We start from the raw sequence: 21,026 nt of genomic DNA, 5'->3' as shown, positions 1-21,026 counted from the left end.
GGATGGCGGCTTCATTCAGGATCTGGGAGACTTGAGCAAGTCATCGGTGTCATCTCGAGCCCCCGAAACTGTTCACCGTCCAGGCCAGCGGCCCAACAATCCCACAATCCACTGGGTGCGTTGCTTAGCATCAATCAAGATGTGAGTTGTGACAGCATACTGAAAAAAATATATATCTTTTTCTTTTCTTTTTTTTTTTGTACCCCTACTCCAATTCACCTCCACAATTAACCTCACTTTGCTACACCCCGTGCAGTTACACCAGTATTATAAAACATATTATACGTTTTTTAGAACCCATTATTCCGTATGACCCATAAAGTTACGTCTGGTTACCTAAATGTCCCAGCCCCCCGCCCCCCCACCCCCCCACGTCACCCCCCCTCCCCAAAGAGCGAAACAATATCAAGCCCCAACATGCTTTACAACTGCGGTTAAGCACAGACTATAAAAAAGGGACGTGAGACCGAACACGGAAAACGAGATCTTGAGAGGAGACCCCCCCCCCCTTAATCGCCCTCACGCTCCCCTTCCCACCCTCCCCAAAACCACACCCACACCCAAAAAAAAAAGCCAATGATGAGACGATTACCCCACAGTTCCCGCCCCCCGCCCACCCCCCCCCCCCCTATGCCCAATGGCTGCAGGCTAACTGCCTCTCAGCAGGGAGCTGTGGTGGTTATTACTGAAGGTGTGCCGGGCCAGAGGAGGAGCGCGGGCCCCCAAATCCGCCCCGCCCCACCCCGGCACACACATCCCGCCCCGCCGCCGTCATAAGGGCACCTCCAGCAGCTTCTTGTGGAGGTACTGCTTCACCTCCTCGATCCCGCTCAGCTTCTCCAGCTCCAGGTACGGCAGCTAGGGTGGCGAGAGGGAGAGAGACCGCCGTACGATTCACGTTTCACTTAAAACGCATCGAGCAAAATCACAAGCAAAGTTCTCAAGGGCGCGGCCGCCCAGTGACGTTCCTGAAGATCGACCATCCTGCAGATTTTAATTGCTACATTAATATGGCAAATATGTAAAATAGGGAGGCTATGTATTGGCCAATGTGGCCGGGCAAACACAAGTTATTGTCAGTGACAGGCCTGGGTCAAACACGTAATTGTTTTGGATTCAAAGATTTTTCTGTGCTTGGTTGATCTTGCGAGGCGCGACTGAGCCAACCAAGAAGACCAGAAGGCCCTTTTTGAGAGCGTTTCATAGCTTCCAATACACCAGACAAGCGCAGTAAAGCGTAGGAATTTGAATCCAAAACGATTCCATACTTGACCCAGGTCTGGTTAGTGGCCCACACGTTTCTGTACGGTGGGCCCCTGATTTCCAGAACACCTGGATCTGTGGTGTGGGACCCACCTGGAGGATGACATATCCCAGCAGCTGCAGGTGCCGGTCTCTCATGGCCCGGGACCCCACCAGCACGTCAGAGTTGTGGCAGTAGTGCCACTTGTCATTGACTGACAGGATCACTCTACAAAGTGAGGGCAGGAATAGGGTCTTTACTGAACGCACATGCATACGGTCCAGGATGCAAGTTCCTAGCATTTAGATAGTAATTTTCCCAGACTCAAAGTGTTTTACAATGATGAAGGGTAACCGCGCCTCAACCACCACCGATGTGTGTAGCACCCACCTGGCAACAAAATGGCAACGGCAGCCATTTTGTGCCAGAATGCTCGCCACACATCAGCTGAGGTGGAGAACAACTATTTCGCCGATTAAACCAGGGGATCATTAGGTAGCAGGAGCCAGGCATGGAATTTAGCCAGTACACCGAGGAACCCCTACTCTTTGAGATCTTTAATGACCTCCGCGAGTCAGAACATCGATCAGGAAAACAGTCTCCTACAGCACAGTGTCCCCATCGCCACACTGCTGCACTGGGGATTATTTGGCCAGAGGGAAGAGGGAAGCCCCCCCAACTGGCCCACCAACATTTCAGTGTGTCCCTCCCCAGCCCTTGGCCCATGTTGCCTCCCCCTCACCTCTTGACCTGGTGGTGCTCCCCGGGGCCCCGGTCTGCCTCGGGGCACCCTGCCGGGTGCAGCTGCAGCGGGGAGGCGGGCCCCACGCCCCCCTCTCCTCCCTCCGGGTACGGGACCCCTTCGTAGAAGGCGGGCAGATCGCAGTCGGGTCCCTGGGCCTGTCCCGGCGCCCCGCCCTCGTCCTCCAGGATCTTCCCGATGGAGAACTGGAAGAGGGACTCTGCCCCAGCCCCGCCCCCCGGGCCCTGAGCCCCGCCCTGGGCCAGGCAGTCAGACGGGCTGCTCAGGGTGGAGCTGTCCTGGCTCTCCAGAGACTGCTCCTTGGCCAGGCTGGCGTAGTAATCCGTGGAGGGGCTGTAGTAGGGGCTGTAGTCGAGCGGGCCGCCCCCGTTGGGGCCACCTCTCGGGGGCGGGGGGCCGGGCGGGACCTGGGGCCGGATGTGGTGGGGCAGGAAGGGCGATTCGGGGGCCCCCAGCTCCTCCCCGGGCCTGCCCTCGCCCCCCTCCTCCAGCTGGACGAACGGGGAGAACTTCTGGAAGTCGGCGGTGAGGGCGGAGACGGCCGCCTGCCCGTCGGGGGATTTGGGCACCACGCCGGCGCCCATGCCCGGGACGCAGGCCGGCGAGCCCACCCCCAAACTAGCCCCGCCCCCCGCCTTGATTGGCAGCACGCTCCCCGAGCTGTCGATCCACAGCAGGAAGTCTAAAAAAGGAAATAATAAAATAAAGTAAACAAACAACAAAATTGAAAGTTTAGATGATGAATAAAAAGCGGTTTGAGTTGTAAGCGGCGCAGGGAAATCTAAAATGGCCGACCTGTGTAGTAGCCGGGGGCCAGCACCTCGTCCTGCTTGTAGCCGTGCTCCCCCACCAACTGCCGCAGGGCCTCTGCCACCAGACCCTTATAGCTGCAGCACAGACAGAGCCACACGCACACACACGTACACACACGTACACACACGTACACACACGTACACACACGTACACACACGTACACACACGTACACACGCACACACACACACGTACGTACGTACACACGCACACACACGTACGTACACACACGTACACACACGTACACACACACACACACACACACACACACACACACGAACGTACACATAAACACAGATATTTTGTGAAAAATACATTTAATATGTTGCTATATTTCACGAACTCGCATGCGACCCCCCCGGCCCTGTGACCCCCGACCCCCCAACCCCGTGACCCCCGGCCACGCTGACCTGTACTTGCGGTTGACCTCGTCGGCGGTCAGCGCGTGCTCGAACATCAGCACTTTGTGCGTGTCCTGCAGGCGGGGCCCCGTGTAGTCCTGGTACTCCAGCTCCACGGCCGCGTCCAGCAGGGACAGGTACCGCCGCACGATCAGCGCGTAGGGGCTGTCTGCAGGGAGAGCACCAGGGACCCGTCACTGTGTGTCTGTGTCTGTGTCTGTGTCTGTGTCTGTGTCTGTGTCTGTGTCTGTGTCTGTGTCTGTGTCTGTGTCTGTGTGTGCGTGTGTGCGCGTGTGCGCGTGTGCGCGTGTGCGCGTGTGTGCGTCTGTCTGTGTCAGCGCGTACGGGCTGTCTGCAGGGAGAGCCAGGGTGACCCGTCACTGTGTGTGTGTGTGTGTGTGTGTGTATATAGGTGTGTGCGTGTGTGTGTATAGCGCTCTCACTGGTGACGCAGCTGATGAAGGAGGTGGAGAAGACGCGGTGCAGCACCAGGCCGGGGAAGCGCCCCAGCTGAAACAGGGACATGAGGATGTTGACGGTGGCCAGAGGAGAGTTGAGCGCCTTCAGCTCCAGCACCGCCTCCAGCTTGGAGAAGAACTGCACCTCGTTGGACGGCAGGTAGTTCATCCGGCTGAAGGGGAACACCAGCTTCTGGATCACCTGGGGTGGGGGTGGGGGCAGGACCATCTTTACGTCTTTTCACAAGGCTCTCCTTCTTCCTGAACATGACTGACATTTCTGTACATTCTTCTTCTATGTGCATCCCCTGACATATGCATGAAACTGAGCTTTCTTTTCTGGAGGATGAATTACACAATGGCAGCCCAGAGAAATATTTATTTCAGTACACCTCGCACTTAAAATGACAAACGCTTGATCTGTCTTGACAGCACAGCCTAGTTCCCCCAGAACCAAGCTACTCAACAGCGGAATATTGAACGCCGTCACTGGAAAAGTACTCAATGGATCTCACGACTCCATACCCATGAGATAGGTTCATTGATGCCGCTTTCCATAGAGCAATGCATTTAGAATTAAGTGCCCTTGTTTTAGCCTTGTTATACACACATTTGATTGGCATTAAAAACAAAGAGAATGAATAATTTTCCAAGACGCTTGCTCCAAGTAACCTGCTGGAGTGGTGCTCCCCAACCTTCTTACCTGAACGCTATGGGTGTATAATATGAGCTGGATAACAGTCACTGTTGTTTTGACAAAATAAAATAAAAATACCCTTTAATAAAAGCTGATCATTAGACCACAAGTAAATGGTTTGATTACAAATCTAAGTTAGTGGAATACAGAGTCAAATCAAGAAAATATGTCTTCAGACAATGGACAGACAGAGTCAGTGCGTGACCATGGAGACAGAGTCAGTGCGTGACCATGGAGACAGAGTCAGTGCGTGACCATGGACAGACAGAGTCAGTGCGTGACCATGGACAGACAGAGTCAGTGCGTGACCATGGACAGACAGAGTCAGTGCGTGACCATGGACAGAGTCAGTGCGTGACCATGGACAGACAGAGTCAGTGCATGACCATGGACAGACAGAGTCAGTGCGTGACCATGGACAGACAGAGTCAGTGCGTGACCATGGACAGACAGAGTCAGTGCGTGACCATGGACAGACAGAGTCAGTGCGTGACCATGGACAGACAGAGTCAGTGCGTGACCATGGACAGACAGAGTCAGTGCGTGACCATGGACAGACAGAGTCAGTGCGTGACCATGGACAGACAGGGTCAGTGCGTGACCATGGACAGACAGAGTCAGTGCGTGACCATGGACAGACAGAGTCCCTGTGGGACGGCGTACCTTGCTGTCCAGGTACTCGCCCTTCTTGACGAGGAACTCGGCGATGGTGTCCAGGAGCCGTGTCTGGCGTAGGCGGTGCCGGGCGATGTACTTGGCGATGAGGGCCATCGTGTACGGCGTGATGCTGTCCACCTTTTTCGGCAGCTCCTCTGTGGGCGGGGCCAGGAGAGAAAGGGTCACGCCCCCTATTGTGAGCAAGCCCCGCCTACTTTGGATTCAAATCCTTCTCTGCATGTCACCGAGCGTGCCTGGTGTACTGGAACAGATGACCGCCCCCCCTGCTCCTCTTTGCAAGCTCAAATGCGCCATTTGACACAGACCTGAGTTCCAGTAGTATTCATTTTGGATTTGAATACTTTTCAGCATTTGACTAAGCTGACCTCATGTACAGGAACAAATGAAATGCTCCCAAAATCCCACCCAACTTCTCCTCCTCGCGAGCTCAAATTCACCAGGCGAGACCGACGACGGAACACACAGAAAAGCGTCGGAAACCCCCCCCACCCCCACCCCCCAAAAAAACAAAGGTACCGTTTTTAAACCCCGGGCCCGGGTCGACCCCCCCTTACCGGCGAGGCTGACGATGAACTTCTCCTGGCGGTTCTGGTAGAAGAGGTGCGAGCTGAAGATGAGCTCCAGCGACTTGTTGCTGGCCTCGCAGGCGCACGCCGACAGCATCTCGTCCAGCAGCGCCATCTCGTGGTCGCGCACGCTGCTCACGCTGCTGACCGTGTGCTTGACCAGCCGCAGGATCTTGCGGTTGGTCAGCAGCTGCTCGGGCGAGGGGCCCTCGGCCTGCAGCGAGCGCCACTTGAGCCGGTAGTAGGAGAGCAGCAGGAAGAGCGTCTGCGGGTGCCGCTCCCGCTCCACGTTCCTCTCCAGGCCCGACAGGCACGACTCGATCAGCGGGTGCTCGCTGGACGGGTGCAGCTTCATGCTGCTGCTGAACACCATGGAGATGTCCTTCTGGTTGAACTGGGACAGGCGGCTCCGGGACTCCTCCTCCAGCACCTGGACCACCTGGGAGTCGCTGGGGAGGCCTGGCGAGGAAGGGAGCGGGCGGGAGCACCTGACGGTTATTTAGCTGAAGCTTTTATCCAAAGCCACTTACAGTTGATTAGAGCAATGTGGGGGTTTAAGGCCCAACAGCTGCACTGATCTTCTCGTGGCTACACTCGGCTTGAACCACCAACCTTCCAGGGCCCACACAAACACCTTAGCCACTAGGCTATAGGCTGCCCGAGTACCCCCACATTACACAAGCATTCTTCCAAATGCAGATGGACCCCATCAATTTGCAAACTCAAACCACCATGCAACTGCTGATGTTGGTGCACTCCTGCTGTCGCCCCTTGACCGAGGTACTGGCCTCAGAACTGGAGCTGGCCCCCCGTGTGCCGCACTGTGGGTGGCTAACCATCGCTCCCAAGCGGGAAATGCAGAGGATGAATTACCCCACAGTGTTCGATAAAGTATAACTATACCCTTTGGATAATTTTTTAAAAGATTTTCCAATGTTGAAATTCTACATCACTGTTCTAGAACTCCATTAACCAGTCGTGATTCTTACATTGCCATTAGAATGCTCGGCTAAGAACGTTCTGGTCACACATTTGTGCACTTAGAGGGTAATTCAACTGAATTAACTCAATGCACAGCAGGCGCAGCCGAACGAGCATAACGTCGCGACAGAAGCCGAGTCTGACGGTTACCACCGCACTTACCGAGAGCTGCCACAGCGTACAGGCAGTTGACGATGCTGAAGTTGTCGAACTTGCCGCAGTCATTGACTATCGCGTTGCACAGGGTCTGGAAGTCCTGCTGCTCCGAGATCTGCCGGTAGTGGCCCTCTCCGGAGCCCGTCACCGCGGTGGGCGAAGCCAGGGCCCCCTCCGACGGGGTCCCGCCGCCGTTCCCCCCGGCCCCGGCCCCGGAGGTGGCCGCCCCGGCGGTCTGTTGGGCCTGCAGGAGCTGGCCGATCTTCTGCAGGGCGATGGGGTAGTGGTTGTAGGAGATCTTGCCGGGGTTCTGGGTGACCCAGCGGAGCACCTCATCCACGCCGTGCGAGCGCTCGATCAGCCTCTTCATGGTGAAGAAGGTGTCGTAGCTCATCTTCTCGTGGATGAAGTTCCAGGTCTTCTTCCGGCTCTGGTACAGGCCGGCGTGGGGGTGGCAGTGCGACGGGGCCGGGTGGGGCTGCGGGTGCGGGTGGAAGTGGTGCTGGTGGCCCTGGAAGTGGGGCCGGTGGCCGTCCAGCCGGCCCTGGTAGAGCGGCGGGTAGTTCTGCGGAGGGGGGGCGTGCGGGTGAGGGGGCAGGCCGTGGTGGTGCTGGTGCTGGTGCTGGTGCTGGTGGTGGTTCTCCAGCACCGGCAGCCCCGTCCCCACCATCCCCGCCCGCCGGCCCGGCTTCCCTCCGCCGCCGCCGCCGTAGAAGCGGGTGGCGTACATGCCGTGGAGGGCTTCAGGAGGGGACGGCGGGGCGCGCGAGGAAAAAGCTGGCTGCGCCGCGGGTTAGGGGGCCGAGTCCAGCGGGCACCCACAGCATGGTACATGGAGCCAGTCGAGACTGAGACACGGCGCAGTACACCTGCGGAGACAGAGGGGGGGGGGGGGGGGGGCGCCGTGTCCAGTCACATAGCTCACCGTGCGGCAGACCGACGCAGTTATCCACAATATGTCTCGGTACTGTCCATCCGTAATTGAAGGAAAAGCGTCAACAGGTCACACCTGCTTAAGCGTAATCCTAAATCATTTAGGTTTATGGATGTGCAGTTATTGTTTGTAGACACTGGAGACCAAACCAAGAGACAACAGAGCAGAGGTGCCTAGTAGTAGTTTTCTTTTTTTTTTTGGGGGGGGGGGGGGGGGGGGGGGGGTTACATTACATGTTATTTATCTGATGCTTTTATCCAAAGCGACTTACACTTGATCAGACTAAGCACAGGACTTAAGGGACTTGCTCAAGGGCCCTACAGCTGTGCTGATCTTATCGTGACACTGGGGATTGAACCACACCAACCTTGTGGGTCTCAGGCATGTACCTTAACCACTAGGCTACAGGCTGCCCCAAATACTGCTTTAGTGATGCTCTAGCAGTCTGGGACATTATTATAAGTCTTATTGTCCCCCGAGAAAGGAAAGCAACATTAGTTAATGATTGTGTGTGTTTGATAATTGACACCCCCCCCCCCTTTCATATGAAGTCTATCACTATGCTCATAATACTGATTGACCTGATGCTGAGCAAGATTTGTCTGGGTCAGACTGTAGCATAGCATAGTTAAGGTACATGGCTGGGACTCGCAAGGTCAGTGGTTTCATCCCTGGTGTATAAGATCTGCACAGCTGTTGGGCCCTTGAACAAGGCCCTTAACCCCACATTGTCTCCTGCTTAGTCTAATCAACTACAACTGGATAAAAGCGTCAGCTGAATGAATAACTGTAATTTAATGATTGCAGTCATACCACAGAAAAGCACAGCTGATGTCAGTCATTACTGATGACTAATAATATTATCTTCACCTCATGTACATCACATTACATCAATGGCATTTGGCAGACGCTCTTATCCAGAGCGATGTACAGTTGATTAGACTAAGCTGGGGACAATCCTCCCCTGGAGCAATGCAGGGTTAAGGGCCTTGCTCAAGGACTCAACGGCTGTGCGGATCGTATTGTGGCTACACCGGGATTAGAACCACCGACCTTGCGTGTCCCAGTCATGTACCTTAACCACTACGCTACAGGCCGACATATTGCAGCATTCCTGCGTTTTATGCGGCAAGTTTTGTGGCAATTACCTTAACATCGCTTGTTTACACCCAGAACATTGGGAAATGGCACAGTCCTAAATCACAATTAAGTGGGCCATATTTATATATTCCAGTGGTATGTCAACCACAAATTGAGGCTTCACAGACGGAAAAGTAAATGGTAATAACAGGGAATCTGGTATTTTTCCTTGTCAGTATAGATGACGGGCTTTGCTGCTGGAAACTTGTACATTATCCAAAGTAATGCAGGCCAAAGTCTTAAGACCTACAGTAAGTGCTATGCAAAATATCTCCACAAGCCATCATGCCCTTATATGTGACATCACGACATAGGTCGTAGAACAAGATATCGAGCTTTTGTATTCCCAAAGCCATGGTCGCTATTTCGCCTCCTGCTAGCCGATTCCAGAGTGTATTTGGAATTAACCATTTTTAACCTCCTTAGATAAAACACTCAAGCCATAAGGCTTCTACCTCATGGCCAACTGTGGAACGCATACACTGTGCGAGGTGCTGACCTTCAGGGGATTTCACGTTAAAAAAAAAAAAAAGAAATCGAGTAAGCAAAGCTGCGACGTTTTGGATGTGACCACCCTTTGTCCGGGTGTATAGTCGTAAACGCTCAAGATCCAACAATTGGACTCACAAAACCATCTAGTAATTGGTTATGCAAATAATTACAACCAGGTACGATACACCCCAGCAAAGGCAAAGCCATTAGAAAACTATAGATTTCTCTGGCTAACCTCTAAATGACATTTTGGTGACTCAAGTAATTAACTAATGTTATCATGTACTGTCCTTTACGTGTTTGTGTCAGTTGGCTTTGTGTGAATTACTCATGAAAAGGCTATGATCGTTGAATACCTTTTTGCTTGAGAAAGGCAACGTGTCGTGAAGTAACTTGGTAGCTAGCTAGCTAGCTAATAGGTAGCAATGCAAAATAGTGACGGAGGCCAAGGCACGCGGACATGATCAGTTGACCGATAGTAAGCTAGTTTACGTTGTCTAACGTTACGCATGGAGCTAACTGACAAACTTGTATCCTGGAAGGGTTGGCTAACTGGCACTGAGACAGCAACAGCACGTCACGCCAAAGCAAAGCTGTGGAGCTAACATTAGCAATAGCAGTCTTAATGTGACGGTCAAGTGCTTCACTTACATGTTTTGTTGGAGCGCAGTCTTGTGTCCGGCGGTGGAAGTCACTTAGCTACAATCAATGATACTGCCGGAAATTCTTGGAATCCATCTCCGATACTGACAAATCCAGATTATACCTTCAACATGTATTTAATGACGGTCATGCTCCCAGGCGGCTAAATAGCTAGCTAGAGTTAATAGGGTAGGTAGGGCCGGGAAAGGTGAAGCAAGCTAGCGACCACTTTTTGACAGTCACACTCCCTTCAGCCAAATATTCTTGCTAAATGGTAGCTACTGTACTTCCGATTTGTGTTCAATAACGGGCAATGGACGCATGTTACACATATATCATTTTGTATAGTTAACACATATTCCAGTAAATTAAACCATAGTTTTAAAATACGTAGCTAAGCTAGCAGATTGCTTCTCACAACTCGCTGGCAAGCTAGCCTGCAAGCTAACTCGCTAGTTCAGAGAAAGCAGTGGGGCCGGGCTGAATCAATGCATTTCTTTTATTCAGTCTTACCGGGCAGTCACAGACTATAAGCCGAATTCATTAAGTAATATCTGCACCCTTCAAAAGTTGAAAGTATGCCCTCACAACCCCCGATATTTGTATCGGTTTGTACCCTCCCCCGCTCTCAATCCTCGGCCGCTGTCCCGGTGTCAGCCATCTTCCCGGCAACCAACAGACTTACTGTCACCGCCCCTTCTGACCGATGAACCAATCAGAATGCCGCTTTCATTAATAAGCCAATCGTGCTGTGCGTTTAAAGCCCGGTTCTATAATACGACAGAATAATTGGTCCGCTTTTTTATTTTACTGTCAAGATCGTTCCTACAGTCTATGGTATGATCAGATTTGGTATAATTTTGGTATGGACTCTATGGTATGGACAAGAGGGGACCGCGGATTGACTCGTAAACCCCAATGGTGAACTCCGAAAGTTGCAGTTTATTAAGTCTCTAGTGCCAAAAAGACTGCACAATAGCAACCAGATATTTCCTGGTACTTTGTTGAATTAACTGTGCCATCGATCTTAAATGGTGCCCCTGGACCACTGGCAGCAAAACATCCCCAAAACATCAATGACCCAGTGGCATATATTACAGTGGGTATGATGTGCTTCCCCTTGTATGCATTCCATTTTGCTGACGTGGTGACCCCAAGATGCAACCAATCTCTGCCATTCCTTGGGTGCTTCATGGCCTTCCTCACTGTCTGCCTCACCATCCTTTTGAACAACGTACATTGACAATGAGTCCTCTCCCTGGCAAGTTTGCAACCATTCCATACGTTTTACATTTTATATTATTGCCGCTTACAGTGCTAAGTGGTATATTTAACCGTTCATGTATTCTTTTGTACCCATTAGCTGACTTCGACAGCACTTTTTCCCTGTTGATGATGGGTAGTAAACCTCTCTCATGTCGTTGTCATTTTTATACTTACAGTGAAACAGTAATGGAATGACACAATATAGTTCCTTTAGACTATGATTAACAAAATGAAGGCAATTGTATTACCAATTTCACTTCGTTTGATTTTATTTACAATAATTTGTAGGGGTGCCAATAATTTTGACACCTACGGTTTTTTGAAGATGAAAAAGATAACTTTATGTAAAAAAACATTTCCATGTTTTGAGAGTAAATCTATTGAAATAAAAGTATATCATTTTCCCATATGTTTGAACATAACATATAGATTATTCTCTGTGTTGTTTATAATATGCAGCCTTAAATCTTTTACCTATTTTTAGAGCTCACTGTATATGATAGTTCAGTGGCGATGAAGTGAGACGAAGAGCCATACACATTCGGTGCCATAGACTGCAATGTTACTGCTCTGAAAAAGTGTTGGCGCCCTCTGCTGTTCACATGAAATCACCACATCCTTCTCCAAACGGCAGGTGATAACAGCGTGGTTCCAGTGTGTGTTTTCTGCTTGGATTCCATGTTGTTTTAAATTCTTCTGCGTGTTTAGTTGACCATGGGTTGCAGTCAATGCTGAAAAACGAGTTTTTGCAGAAACAAAGAATACCAGGATCCTGTAAATGTACAAGCAGCTTCCGTGAGCAGCTTGGTCAAGGCTGTGGATGATCATTTATGTTCTTATTTCTGAGTAAATTGTGCGTTCAAGCTATTTTTGGAATCGAATGATGATCGTGATTACGATTTCAATGTTAGATGTTAGATTGCTTGGTTAAACAATGAACAATTCTAAATATCTACTCTTGGTTATATGAACGCCAACCATTTAGTCTTGGGTTTTGCCTACAACGACGACATTTGTGTTAGAAAAGATAAACCAACATAAAGACCAGAGAGCTGTTTTTTTATCTTAGAAAAGAGGGGAAAATTGATAAGAGCTATTGCACAAGCATTGGGGATAGCTCATACAACAACTTGGACTGTCCTGAAAAGAAAGAAACCGCCGGCATATTGAGCAACAGACATCGAACAGGTGGACCGAGGAAAACAACAGCAGTTGATGACAGAAACATTGTGGGAGCTTTGAAGAAAACCCCCAAAACATCAGTCCGTGACATCAGGAACAATCTCCACCGGGCAGGGGCAAATGTTAAGTGATTGTGTTATTCTTAGGGATGTTTTGCAGAATATGCAGGACGCACAAGCAGAGGGTTAAACATGGCCCATCTGAAATATAAGGCCATTCGTACAGGTCCCCTGTACTAATTACAGGCGTGATGCATTGGACTCGCCCACGAGTTCAAGCAATCATGCAGTTGTTCTGTCTGAAATCAGTTATGCGTGGACAGCGGTCATCAATTTTCTATTTATTTATTTTGTGTGCATGTTTATGAGTATCAAAAATAAATTAATGACTTGAGCAAGTAAAAATGTGTTTCCCTCCTTCAGAAAAACAAATCAGAAGATTAACTTCCTGTGGTAAACACTGTAATCTGTACATATTTGAAGTTCCAACAGTCAAACCTTCAACAGTCCAAGTTCCAACAGTTACATTTTCTAGATGGAATAGATGTGTAATCACTGCATGCAAGCAGGTCTTTTGAAAAGATTTTATTTGATTCCCTCTTAATCTAGTTTTATTATTTTAATTTCTATAATCGACTATTATCATTGTGTTCTTCTCTGTCTTCCTTGGTCTCATTAGTCCTGCTAAGCACTTTCAGCAGCATTCTGTATGAAAGGTGCTAAACAAATAAAGCAATTTGAGTACATTCTGCCAAAGGAGGGAATAGAATACAGCACAGTATTTCAGACATGGAACTGTCACAGAGCCTTCATTGCACTGGATTTGGGGATCGGACAGCCCAAACTCGCCGGGACATTCAGAAGCACCCTAGACACTCAGCAGGTGGTTTTTCCTGTTTCTTCTGTGTGTTTACACTGCCTGCCCCTATGCGGTAAATTGAGCACAATTTCTTCCGCTCTTCAATGAACTGTAATGAGGAAAAAATAGATCTGTTAAAGAACAACAAAGCCTGTTCTGTACCTGAAGAATAAACATTCACAAGGAACCCAGTTTGGGATATTTCTGTTGGTGATCATCTGCAAAACCACTGAGAGTGTGCCAGGAGAGCTGGTGTACCTTATTTACTTGCAGTTGCGCAGCGCAGTGAATGTCGAGGCCGGACTCAATCCCTTTATTGCAAACAGCACAGTTGATTTTTGGCTTTAGGAAAAAGGATAAACAACCAATTAGTTGAAGAGGTCGTGCAGTAGAAAGTCTGAATTAATTAAAAGGTGTATTCGCACCTCTTCAAGCTACGCATTTCCCTGTCCCTCCCTACCTCCCTGTAAAGCTTAATTGTTGTCTTTACCTGTGATATTTACTTGTGTATTACGATGTTTTATTTGGCTAGGTAAGCATTGTTTGGATAGGTAAGCGGTTCATACATTGTTCATACATTTGCGTGTTGCGGTACTATGATTTAAAAATAAAAAAATTAATTAATTGATCAAATAGACCCTGGTCCTTATCTTTGTTGTGCAGGTAGCAGTTGAAATTGCACTTCCCTCTAGGGTCGTTCATTGCACCTATCCTTGGGTATGGGTATGCACTTTGCACTTTGTTGTACGTCGCTCAGGATAAGAGCGTCTGCCAAATGCCATTAATGTCATGTAATGTAGATTATTGATCTGACGCATTCATCAAAACTTGACAATTATACTGCAAGTGGCCAATGAGCTGTAGCTGGAGCTGCAACTTCTTTACTAACCAAATTGCACAGCCTTTTGCATTTTGACTTTATTTATTTAATTTTAAAGTACAATAGGTAAGATTTTTGTGTTAAAACATTGTTACAAGCCCATTGTGAATCTCTTCCTATTATTGTAACTACTGTTGACGGCCTAACACTCTGTACCAAAACATTGTATAACTGTACAATAATTCAAGCTCATTGGTTGGAAATTGCTTCTAATTGCCACAGCCAATGGCGTTTCAACTTCAGCGCATTTACAGAGAAGGGCGAGGGATAAACAGTGTTGTGGTTTGAGCGTGTTTGTTGCTGCTATTCTATTGACCGTTAGAAGTCCAAAATGACTTATTGTACCTTTAAGTCACAAATTGTACAAACCCAGTGATTTAGCATTATGCAGTCTGCACTTGATTACATACTACTGTTCAAGAAATCCATGCATCCCTTTGAAAAATCACCAGGACATAAAATTGCCCCATCAATTTAAGTAAACACTTTGTTTTGTACACATAACCTCAGAGTAATGTGACCATATAAATGAAAGAAGTTATAAATGTTAAGTCAGCCTTTATTATGTGAATGACCCCTACATCAGTGTCAGTTGCTGTTCCAGATACTCAGCATTAAAATCTACAGAGAACATAATCTGTGTACGGTTTTTTCAAAGTTAGTGGCCCGTTTAGATGAAATGGCAGGTAAAGCCTTTTCATCTGCTAGGCCAGGACTGCCCAACACTGTTCCTGGAGTTCTACTGTCCTGCAGATTTTGAGTTTAACCCAATTTTGGCATACCTGATTGTACTAATTGGCAGCTCAATAAGACCTCCAGCTGTTGAATGAGGTGTGCTTTGTTAGGGTTGGAGTGAAAACATACAGGAGGGTAGATCTCCAGGAACAGGGTTGGGTGAATTAAGGGTGTCACTTAAGCCTTCGGCACACAAACATTCCATATCACAGTTATGTAAATCCTTCTATATTTGGTTCCATCTCTGTACCGAAGGGTCAGAGGTATACCTTGGCACTGCCAGGTGTACTACAATGCCCTGTGGCTCCAGTACCACACTTGGTACCTGTAAAGTGCTAATGTTTTTATTCTTTATTATTCTTTTATTGCTAACATTTGAACCCTTACATTCTTGCTGTGTGGCTTCTGTTGTTTTGACCCCCATCCAGTACAACTTACCCTTCGGTCCATAAATGGGCAGTCATCTCGATGTGTGGTCTTTTCTGTTTTTGTGCAGGTGGTGACTTTCAAGTGAAGCTCAATGTAAAATGGATCAGATTTCTAGGCCATAGTAAAATACATATATAACAAGGTTGACAAAACGATAACACAAAATTACATTTAGTTTGCAGTTGAAAAAAATTTGTGAACGATGACCCTTTGCAGTGCCAGGAAGGTTACTGATTTGCAAATGGTCTACAAAATGTTTGCGTTTCTCTGAATCCATGACAGTCAAAAGCAATGTTAGAGTTCAACTTGCACAAAGCCATGACAGAGCTGATACTTGTTTTTCTGGGGGGTTTTTTCTGTTCACTATGCATAATTCTTTCAAAGTTATAGTATGGAGCCCAGAAAATCATTTTTACAGCTCACTTTCAAGAACCTAACCATTTCCAAATCTCTGCTCAAATTATCCAATTTAAATATATTTTGGACAGATGATTGGTTGAAAGTGCAGTCTGAAAATGGAAATAATGTGGCTGTATATGAATGTTTTTAATGTGGTAACAGTTAGCAAAACAACTTTTCAAAATTGATTTGATCCGTTTATTACCAGTCAGGATCAGATTGCCCTTGACATATACTGTAAATAAAGTATGATAAACAGCAGGACTTTAAAAGGGAAACACAAAATATTTACACTCTAAAAACTCAATATAAAATCTTAATTGCTTTCAGATTAACAAGGCACTTACTTTAACAGAGATCAGCACCACAAAGCTTACTTTAACAGAGAGATTAAGACCAGAAATCCATACCTCTGAATCAGGAAGGAAGCCAAGGAAATTAACATGCTTTGAGGATTTTTCATTGCAGTGTTGAATTGCCTTGTCAACAGCAGCCTTGTATTTATCAGTGAGCTTGTGATAATCCTGCTGACCCTCAGTAGAGATCAGCAGAGCTCCAGCGATAAGCAGCAGGAAGAGCAATGAGCGACACATCTTCCTCTCAGTGTTGGACTGGTCACTCTGCTTTGTGTCTCAAATGTCTCTTTCAAGTGTGTCCGTCTCTCGGATGTCCAGTGTTTAGATTGTGGTAATTTTGTTCAAGGTCCATACAAAATAGTGTTTTAATGAAAAGGAATGTAGGACATGGGTCCTGGATCAATACCCCTTGTTGATTATTAATGCTTACAGCCAGTGACAGATACTCTAGTGGGGGAGTGGTTAGGGGTCGGGTTAACCAGCGACTCTTCACGCCCTTTAGGTTTGCCAGCCTGAGACATGAATCTTTGCAAATGTTTGAGAGCTGTTTTCTCAGGAAAGTGTTAGATGTACCAACATTCAATTTCATATACTTTCAGATTGCAGTGTATGACATTTGAATTCTGAGAATCTGTACTTTCATAAACTAACTGTGCTACTTGTGAAATTTCTCCAGTTTTTAAATCCAGTGATGTACAGTTAGTGTCTAATTACAGACCCATCAGCACTTTGCATGTTCTTTCAAAGGTGCTGGATTTATTGTTACCATACAACAAAACTACTACCTTGAAAGTAAACATCTTCTAAACAATTTCCAATTTGGATTCCTGACCGAAACACTTCATTTTATCTGCCACATTTCTCTTCACTGAACAAATCTGTACAGCTCCTAACAATGGTGAAATGACCAGAGCCATATTCATAGACTTCAGGAAAGCTTTGGACACTGTGAATCACACACTCCTTCTGTCAAAACTACAACATTTTAACATATCATCTGCTGCTACCACTTTCATTTCATCATACCTTCAAAATAGATCCCAGTCTGTAAACATATACAAAACTCACTCAAATGCATCCCTCTGCTCTCTTGGAGTCCCACAAGGGTCTATATTAAGGCCCTTGCTTTTTCTTTGATATATGAATCATCTCCCAGATGCTTGCCCACACTCACCCTGCCTTCTGTATGCTGATAATACATCTATACACACATGTGATGAGACCCCAACACAAATCACTACAAAACAGTGATATAAACACCCTCCACTCCTGGCTCAAACATAATCATCTGAATTTAAAGGTGAATAAAACAAAATGCATATTTTTACACTCTCCACACCAGCAGTTCTCTGATCCTGATCTCATCACCATAGCAAATGAAGCCCTTGCAGTTACTCATCAGTACAAATATCTAGGCCTTACTTTTAAACTTTTAAACCACATATTAAGAAGCTGACAAAATAACTTGATCAAACAAACATTATTTTCAAGAAAATGTGGCCTTATCTTTTACTTTGAGCTTCATATACCAAGCTAAACTCATTCATTCTTTCTTCTATTGCTTACTGCCCATCAGTCTGACCTTAAACTACAAATGATACTCTGGACCACATTATTTGTCCATAAAATACACACATCTGCAACACCACAGGCACATCATTGTATAGTACTGCAGAACACAAACTCCCTTCATTTTGAAAACTATTGCATATTATCCATAACCCAGCAAAATAACAATTATGGCAATACATTCTTCAATCAGGGACTTCCATCTGGGACTTCCGCCTGTTATCCATCAGGATCCATCCATACATCTAAATCCATACATACTTTCAAATATCTGTTAAAATATTCACATCTCTTACCAAACCAATCATGTTACCACCAATCATGTCCCTCCATCAATTCAAATAATATACATATATTATTTTCCTTTTCTCTGTATTTTCTTCATCCTCTTTCTATACATACTTCCTGTCAGTTTACACTTTACTCTCTCCCTTTTATTCTTTTGCTATAACTCTTCTCCTTTTCTTATTCTTCACATTTTCCTTTTCTTCAGTCTGCAGGCCAGAACCCACTGAAAAACAGATTGTCTGAGTTGGGCCTAAGGCTATGTTTGTTCTTTTTAAGCATTGAGGAAAGTGCATTGGATAACCATGCCAAGTACCTCTCTCTGTTTCTCTGATTCTCTGTGGATGTTCTGGGTTTTCCATACACTTACTACTTATTTTTATTTCTTGTTGATGTTTGCTTGTTAACAATAACTAGATCTTACTATTAAGCTGAAAGCCATCTAAGGATCAAAGCCAAAAATAGCAAATATGATCAGTTAATAATATTTTTTGTACCCATTGCCAAACTTTTGACAGTCCATTTCCATCTGTTTCTACTGAATTGACAATTCTATGGCTTTTCCCATGCTGATAGATGACAAAGGGATTGTGCATTATTTTTACCTGATTTTTATATTCTAGTGAAATAGAAAGTGACACTATTTTTCAGCAGGACATTTACCTCAGTGAGTGGTCATGTAAGAAACCCTTGCATTTGGATAGTGTTTCTCTTCCATAAGAAAATGAGCATGATTTGGGAGTATTGATGGAGGAATGCTAATTTGTGCAAATTTGAGGCTCCAACACAGTCAAACCAATTTTTCTGTACAGAACAGACATGCTTCACCAATCATTGTTTGAAGCTCTCACAAAAGAGGAACAGCGTTTAATCATTGTGTATAAGCCGAGAGTACATTCATTAAAGGCAAAAAAGGGAATGCGTATTATTTCAGACAGCATTGAACCATTACGGAGCCATCACGGAGCCAGAGGTTCAGGGGGGGCGCCCAAAACTAATATACTTCCGGGGTAGTAGCTTGGGCAGTTATTTTTCCGATCTTCATCATTCTGAAATGATATAAAAAATAAAAAAAAGAAGTATTTTAAAGAACAACAATGCCTGTTCTGTATATGATGATTAAATATTCACAAGGAATACAGTTTCAGATGTTTCTACTGTTGATGGTCTGCATATGAGACTGTGTAGTGTGCCAGGAGAGCTGGTGTACCTGATTTAGTTGCAGGTGCGGAACGCAGTGAACGTAGAGGCTGGACTCAGTCCCTTTATTGCAAACAGCACAGTTGATAAGTGGCTTTAAGAGAAAGAAAGACAAGCAATACATTTAAGGGTAGTGGAAGGCCTGTAAGTTGCTGATGAGCTGGGACAGGAGATTTGGGACAGCAACAGAACTGTATGTGGATGTGATTCACAGTTGTGTTCAAAATAATAGCAGTATGTTTAAAAACCTGAGTAAAGCTCAAAATCCTTATAATAGTTTTTTTTTTGATGCATTGGGGACACTGCACATTATATCCTAAATCAAAACAGAAAATATGTCAATTTTTTTATTACTTTACAGAAAATGAAGAAAAATGTATATTGGGCTGTTCAAAAAAATAGCAGTGTCTGCATTTTTCTTGACAAACTCAAATATTTACTGTATAAACGGAAAAATCTTCAGGATTTAGCATTCCTGTGAATCACTAAACTAATATTTAGTTGTATAACCACGGTTTCTGAGAACTGCTTCACATCGGTGTTCCATGGAATCTACCAACTTCTGGCACCTATGAACAGGTATTTCAGCCCAGGATGATTTGACAACATTCCACAATTCCTCTGCATTTCTTGGTTTTGCCTCAGAAACAGCATTTTTGATGTCACCCCACAAGTTTTCAATCGGATTAAGGTCCGGGGATTGGGCTGGCCACTCCATAACTTTAATTCTGTTGGTCTGAAACCAAGATGCTGCTCGCTTACTGGTGTGTTTGGGGTCGTTGTCTTGTTGAAACACCCATTTCAAGGGCATTTCCTCTTTGGCATAAGGCAACAAGACCTCTTCAAGTATTTTGATATAGGCAAACTGATCCATGATCCCTTGCATGCGATAAATAGGCCTGACACCATTGTAAGAGAAACATCCCCATATCATGATGCTTGCACCACCATGCTTCTCTGTCTTCAGAGTGTACTGTGGCTTGAATTCAGTGTTTTTGGTGGTCGTCTGACAAACTGCCTGCGTCCCTTGGACCCAAAAAGAACAATCTTACTTTCATCAGTCCACAAAATGTTTCTCCATTTCTCTTTAGGCCAGTTGATGTGTCCTTTGGCAAATTGTATCCTCTTCAGCACGTGTCTTTTTTTTTTTTTAACAGTGGGACTTTGCGGGGGCTTCTTGCCAATAGATTCGCTTCACACAGGCGTCTTCTAATTGTCACAGTACTCACCGGTAACTTCAGACTGTCTTTGATCACCCTGGAGCTGATCATTGGCTGAGTCTTTGCCATTCTGGCTATTCTTCGATGCATTTGAATGGTAGTCTTTCGTTTTCTTCCATGTCTCTCTGGTTTTGCTTTCCATTTTAAAGCATTGGAGACCATTTTAGCCGAGCAGCCTATTATTTTCTGCACTTCTTTATATGTTTTTCCCTCTCCAATCTACGTTTTAATCAAAGTACACTGTTCTTTTGAACAATGTCTGGAACGACCCATTTTTCTCAGGTTTTCAGAGAGAAATGCATGCAAACATGTGCTGGCTTCATCCTTAAACAAGGGCCACCTGATTCACACCTGTATTTTCACAGAATGAATTACCTCACTAATTGAACTCCACACTGCTATTATTTTGAACACGCCTCTTTCAATTAATTATTCAATTACACAGACTCAGGAGCATGTGTATCATGAATTTTGGGTCTGTTGGTTTTCTATGACTCTACTACACCTACTGGTAAATTATTTGCCATGTAGTAATATATTTTCTACCAAAAACAGTGATTGATCTGGTAAGTCATGTTGGACTGCTATTATTTTGAACACAACTGTATTTCAGACAACTCACAATTAATTAAGCTACAGTACTGTGCAAAAATTTTAAGCACTTGTATAACATTCTGTACAGATA

At 46.1% G+C, this 21,026-nt stretch overlaps 1 protein-coding gene and 1 long non-coding RNA gene across 2 annotated transcripts; both read right to left on the bottom strand.

Annotated features, from left to right (window-relative positions):
* Positions 1-677: 677 nt before the first annotated feature.
* fastk (Fas-activated serine/threonine kinase) lies at positions 678-10,626 on the bottom strand. The gene is made up of 10 exons (XM_061253505.1): positions 9,972-10,626; positions 6,761-7,623; positions 5,606-6,076; positions 5,037-5,185; positions 3,662-3,878; positions 3,228-3,387; positions 2,802-2,893; positions 1,986-2,688; positions 1,357-1,471; positions 678-858 (listed from the first exon to the last, which is right to left on the bottom strand). The coding sequence occupies exons 2-10, from the start codon at positions 7,482-7,484 to the stop codon at positions 772-774; spliced, it is 2,718 nt and encodes a 905-aa protein (XP_061109489.1). The 5' UTR covers positions 7,485-7,623; positions 9,972-10,626; the 3' UTR covers positions 678-771.
* A 2,900-nt stretch (positions 10,627-13,526) lies between these two features.
* LOC133137971 (uncharacterized) lies at positions 13,527-16,440 on the bottom strand. Its single transcript, XR_009709647.1, has 3 exons — positions 16,122-16,440; positions 15,322-15,423; positions 13,527-13,610 (listed from the first exon to the last, which is right to left on the bottom strand). It is a non-coding gene; the product is annotated as an uncharacterized LOC133137971 (long non-coding RNA).
* Between the last annotated feature and the right edge of the window lie 4,586 nt (positions 16,441-21,026).

This window comes from Conger conger, chromosome 9 (genome assembly GCF_963514075.1).
Source record: "Conger conger chromosome 9, fConCon1.1, whole genome shotgun sequence".
Taxonomy (NCBI): Eukaryota; Metazoa; Chordata; class Actinopteri; order Anguilliformes; family Congridae; genus Conger; species Conger conger.
This window is presented reverse-complemented; position numbering and strand designations above follow the sequence as displayed.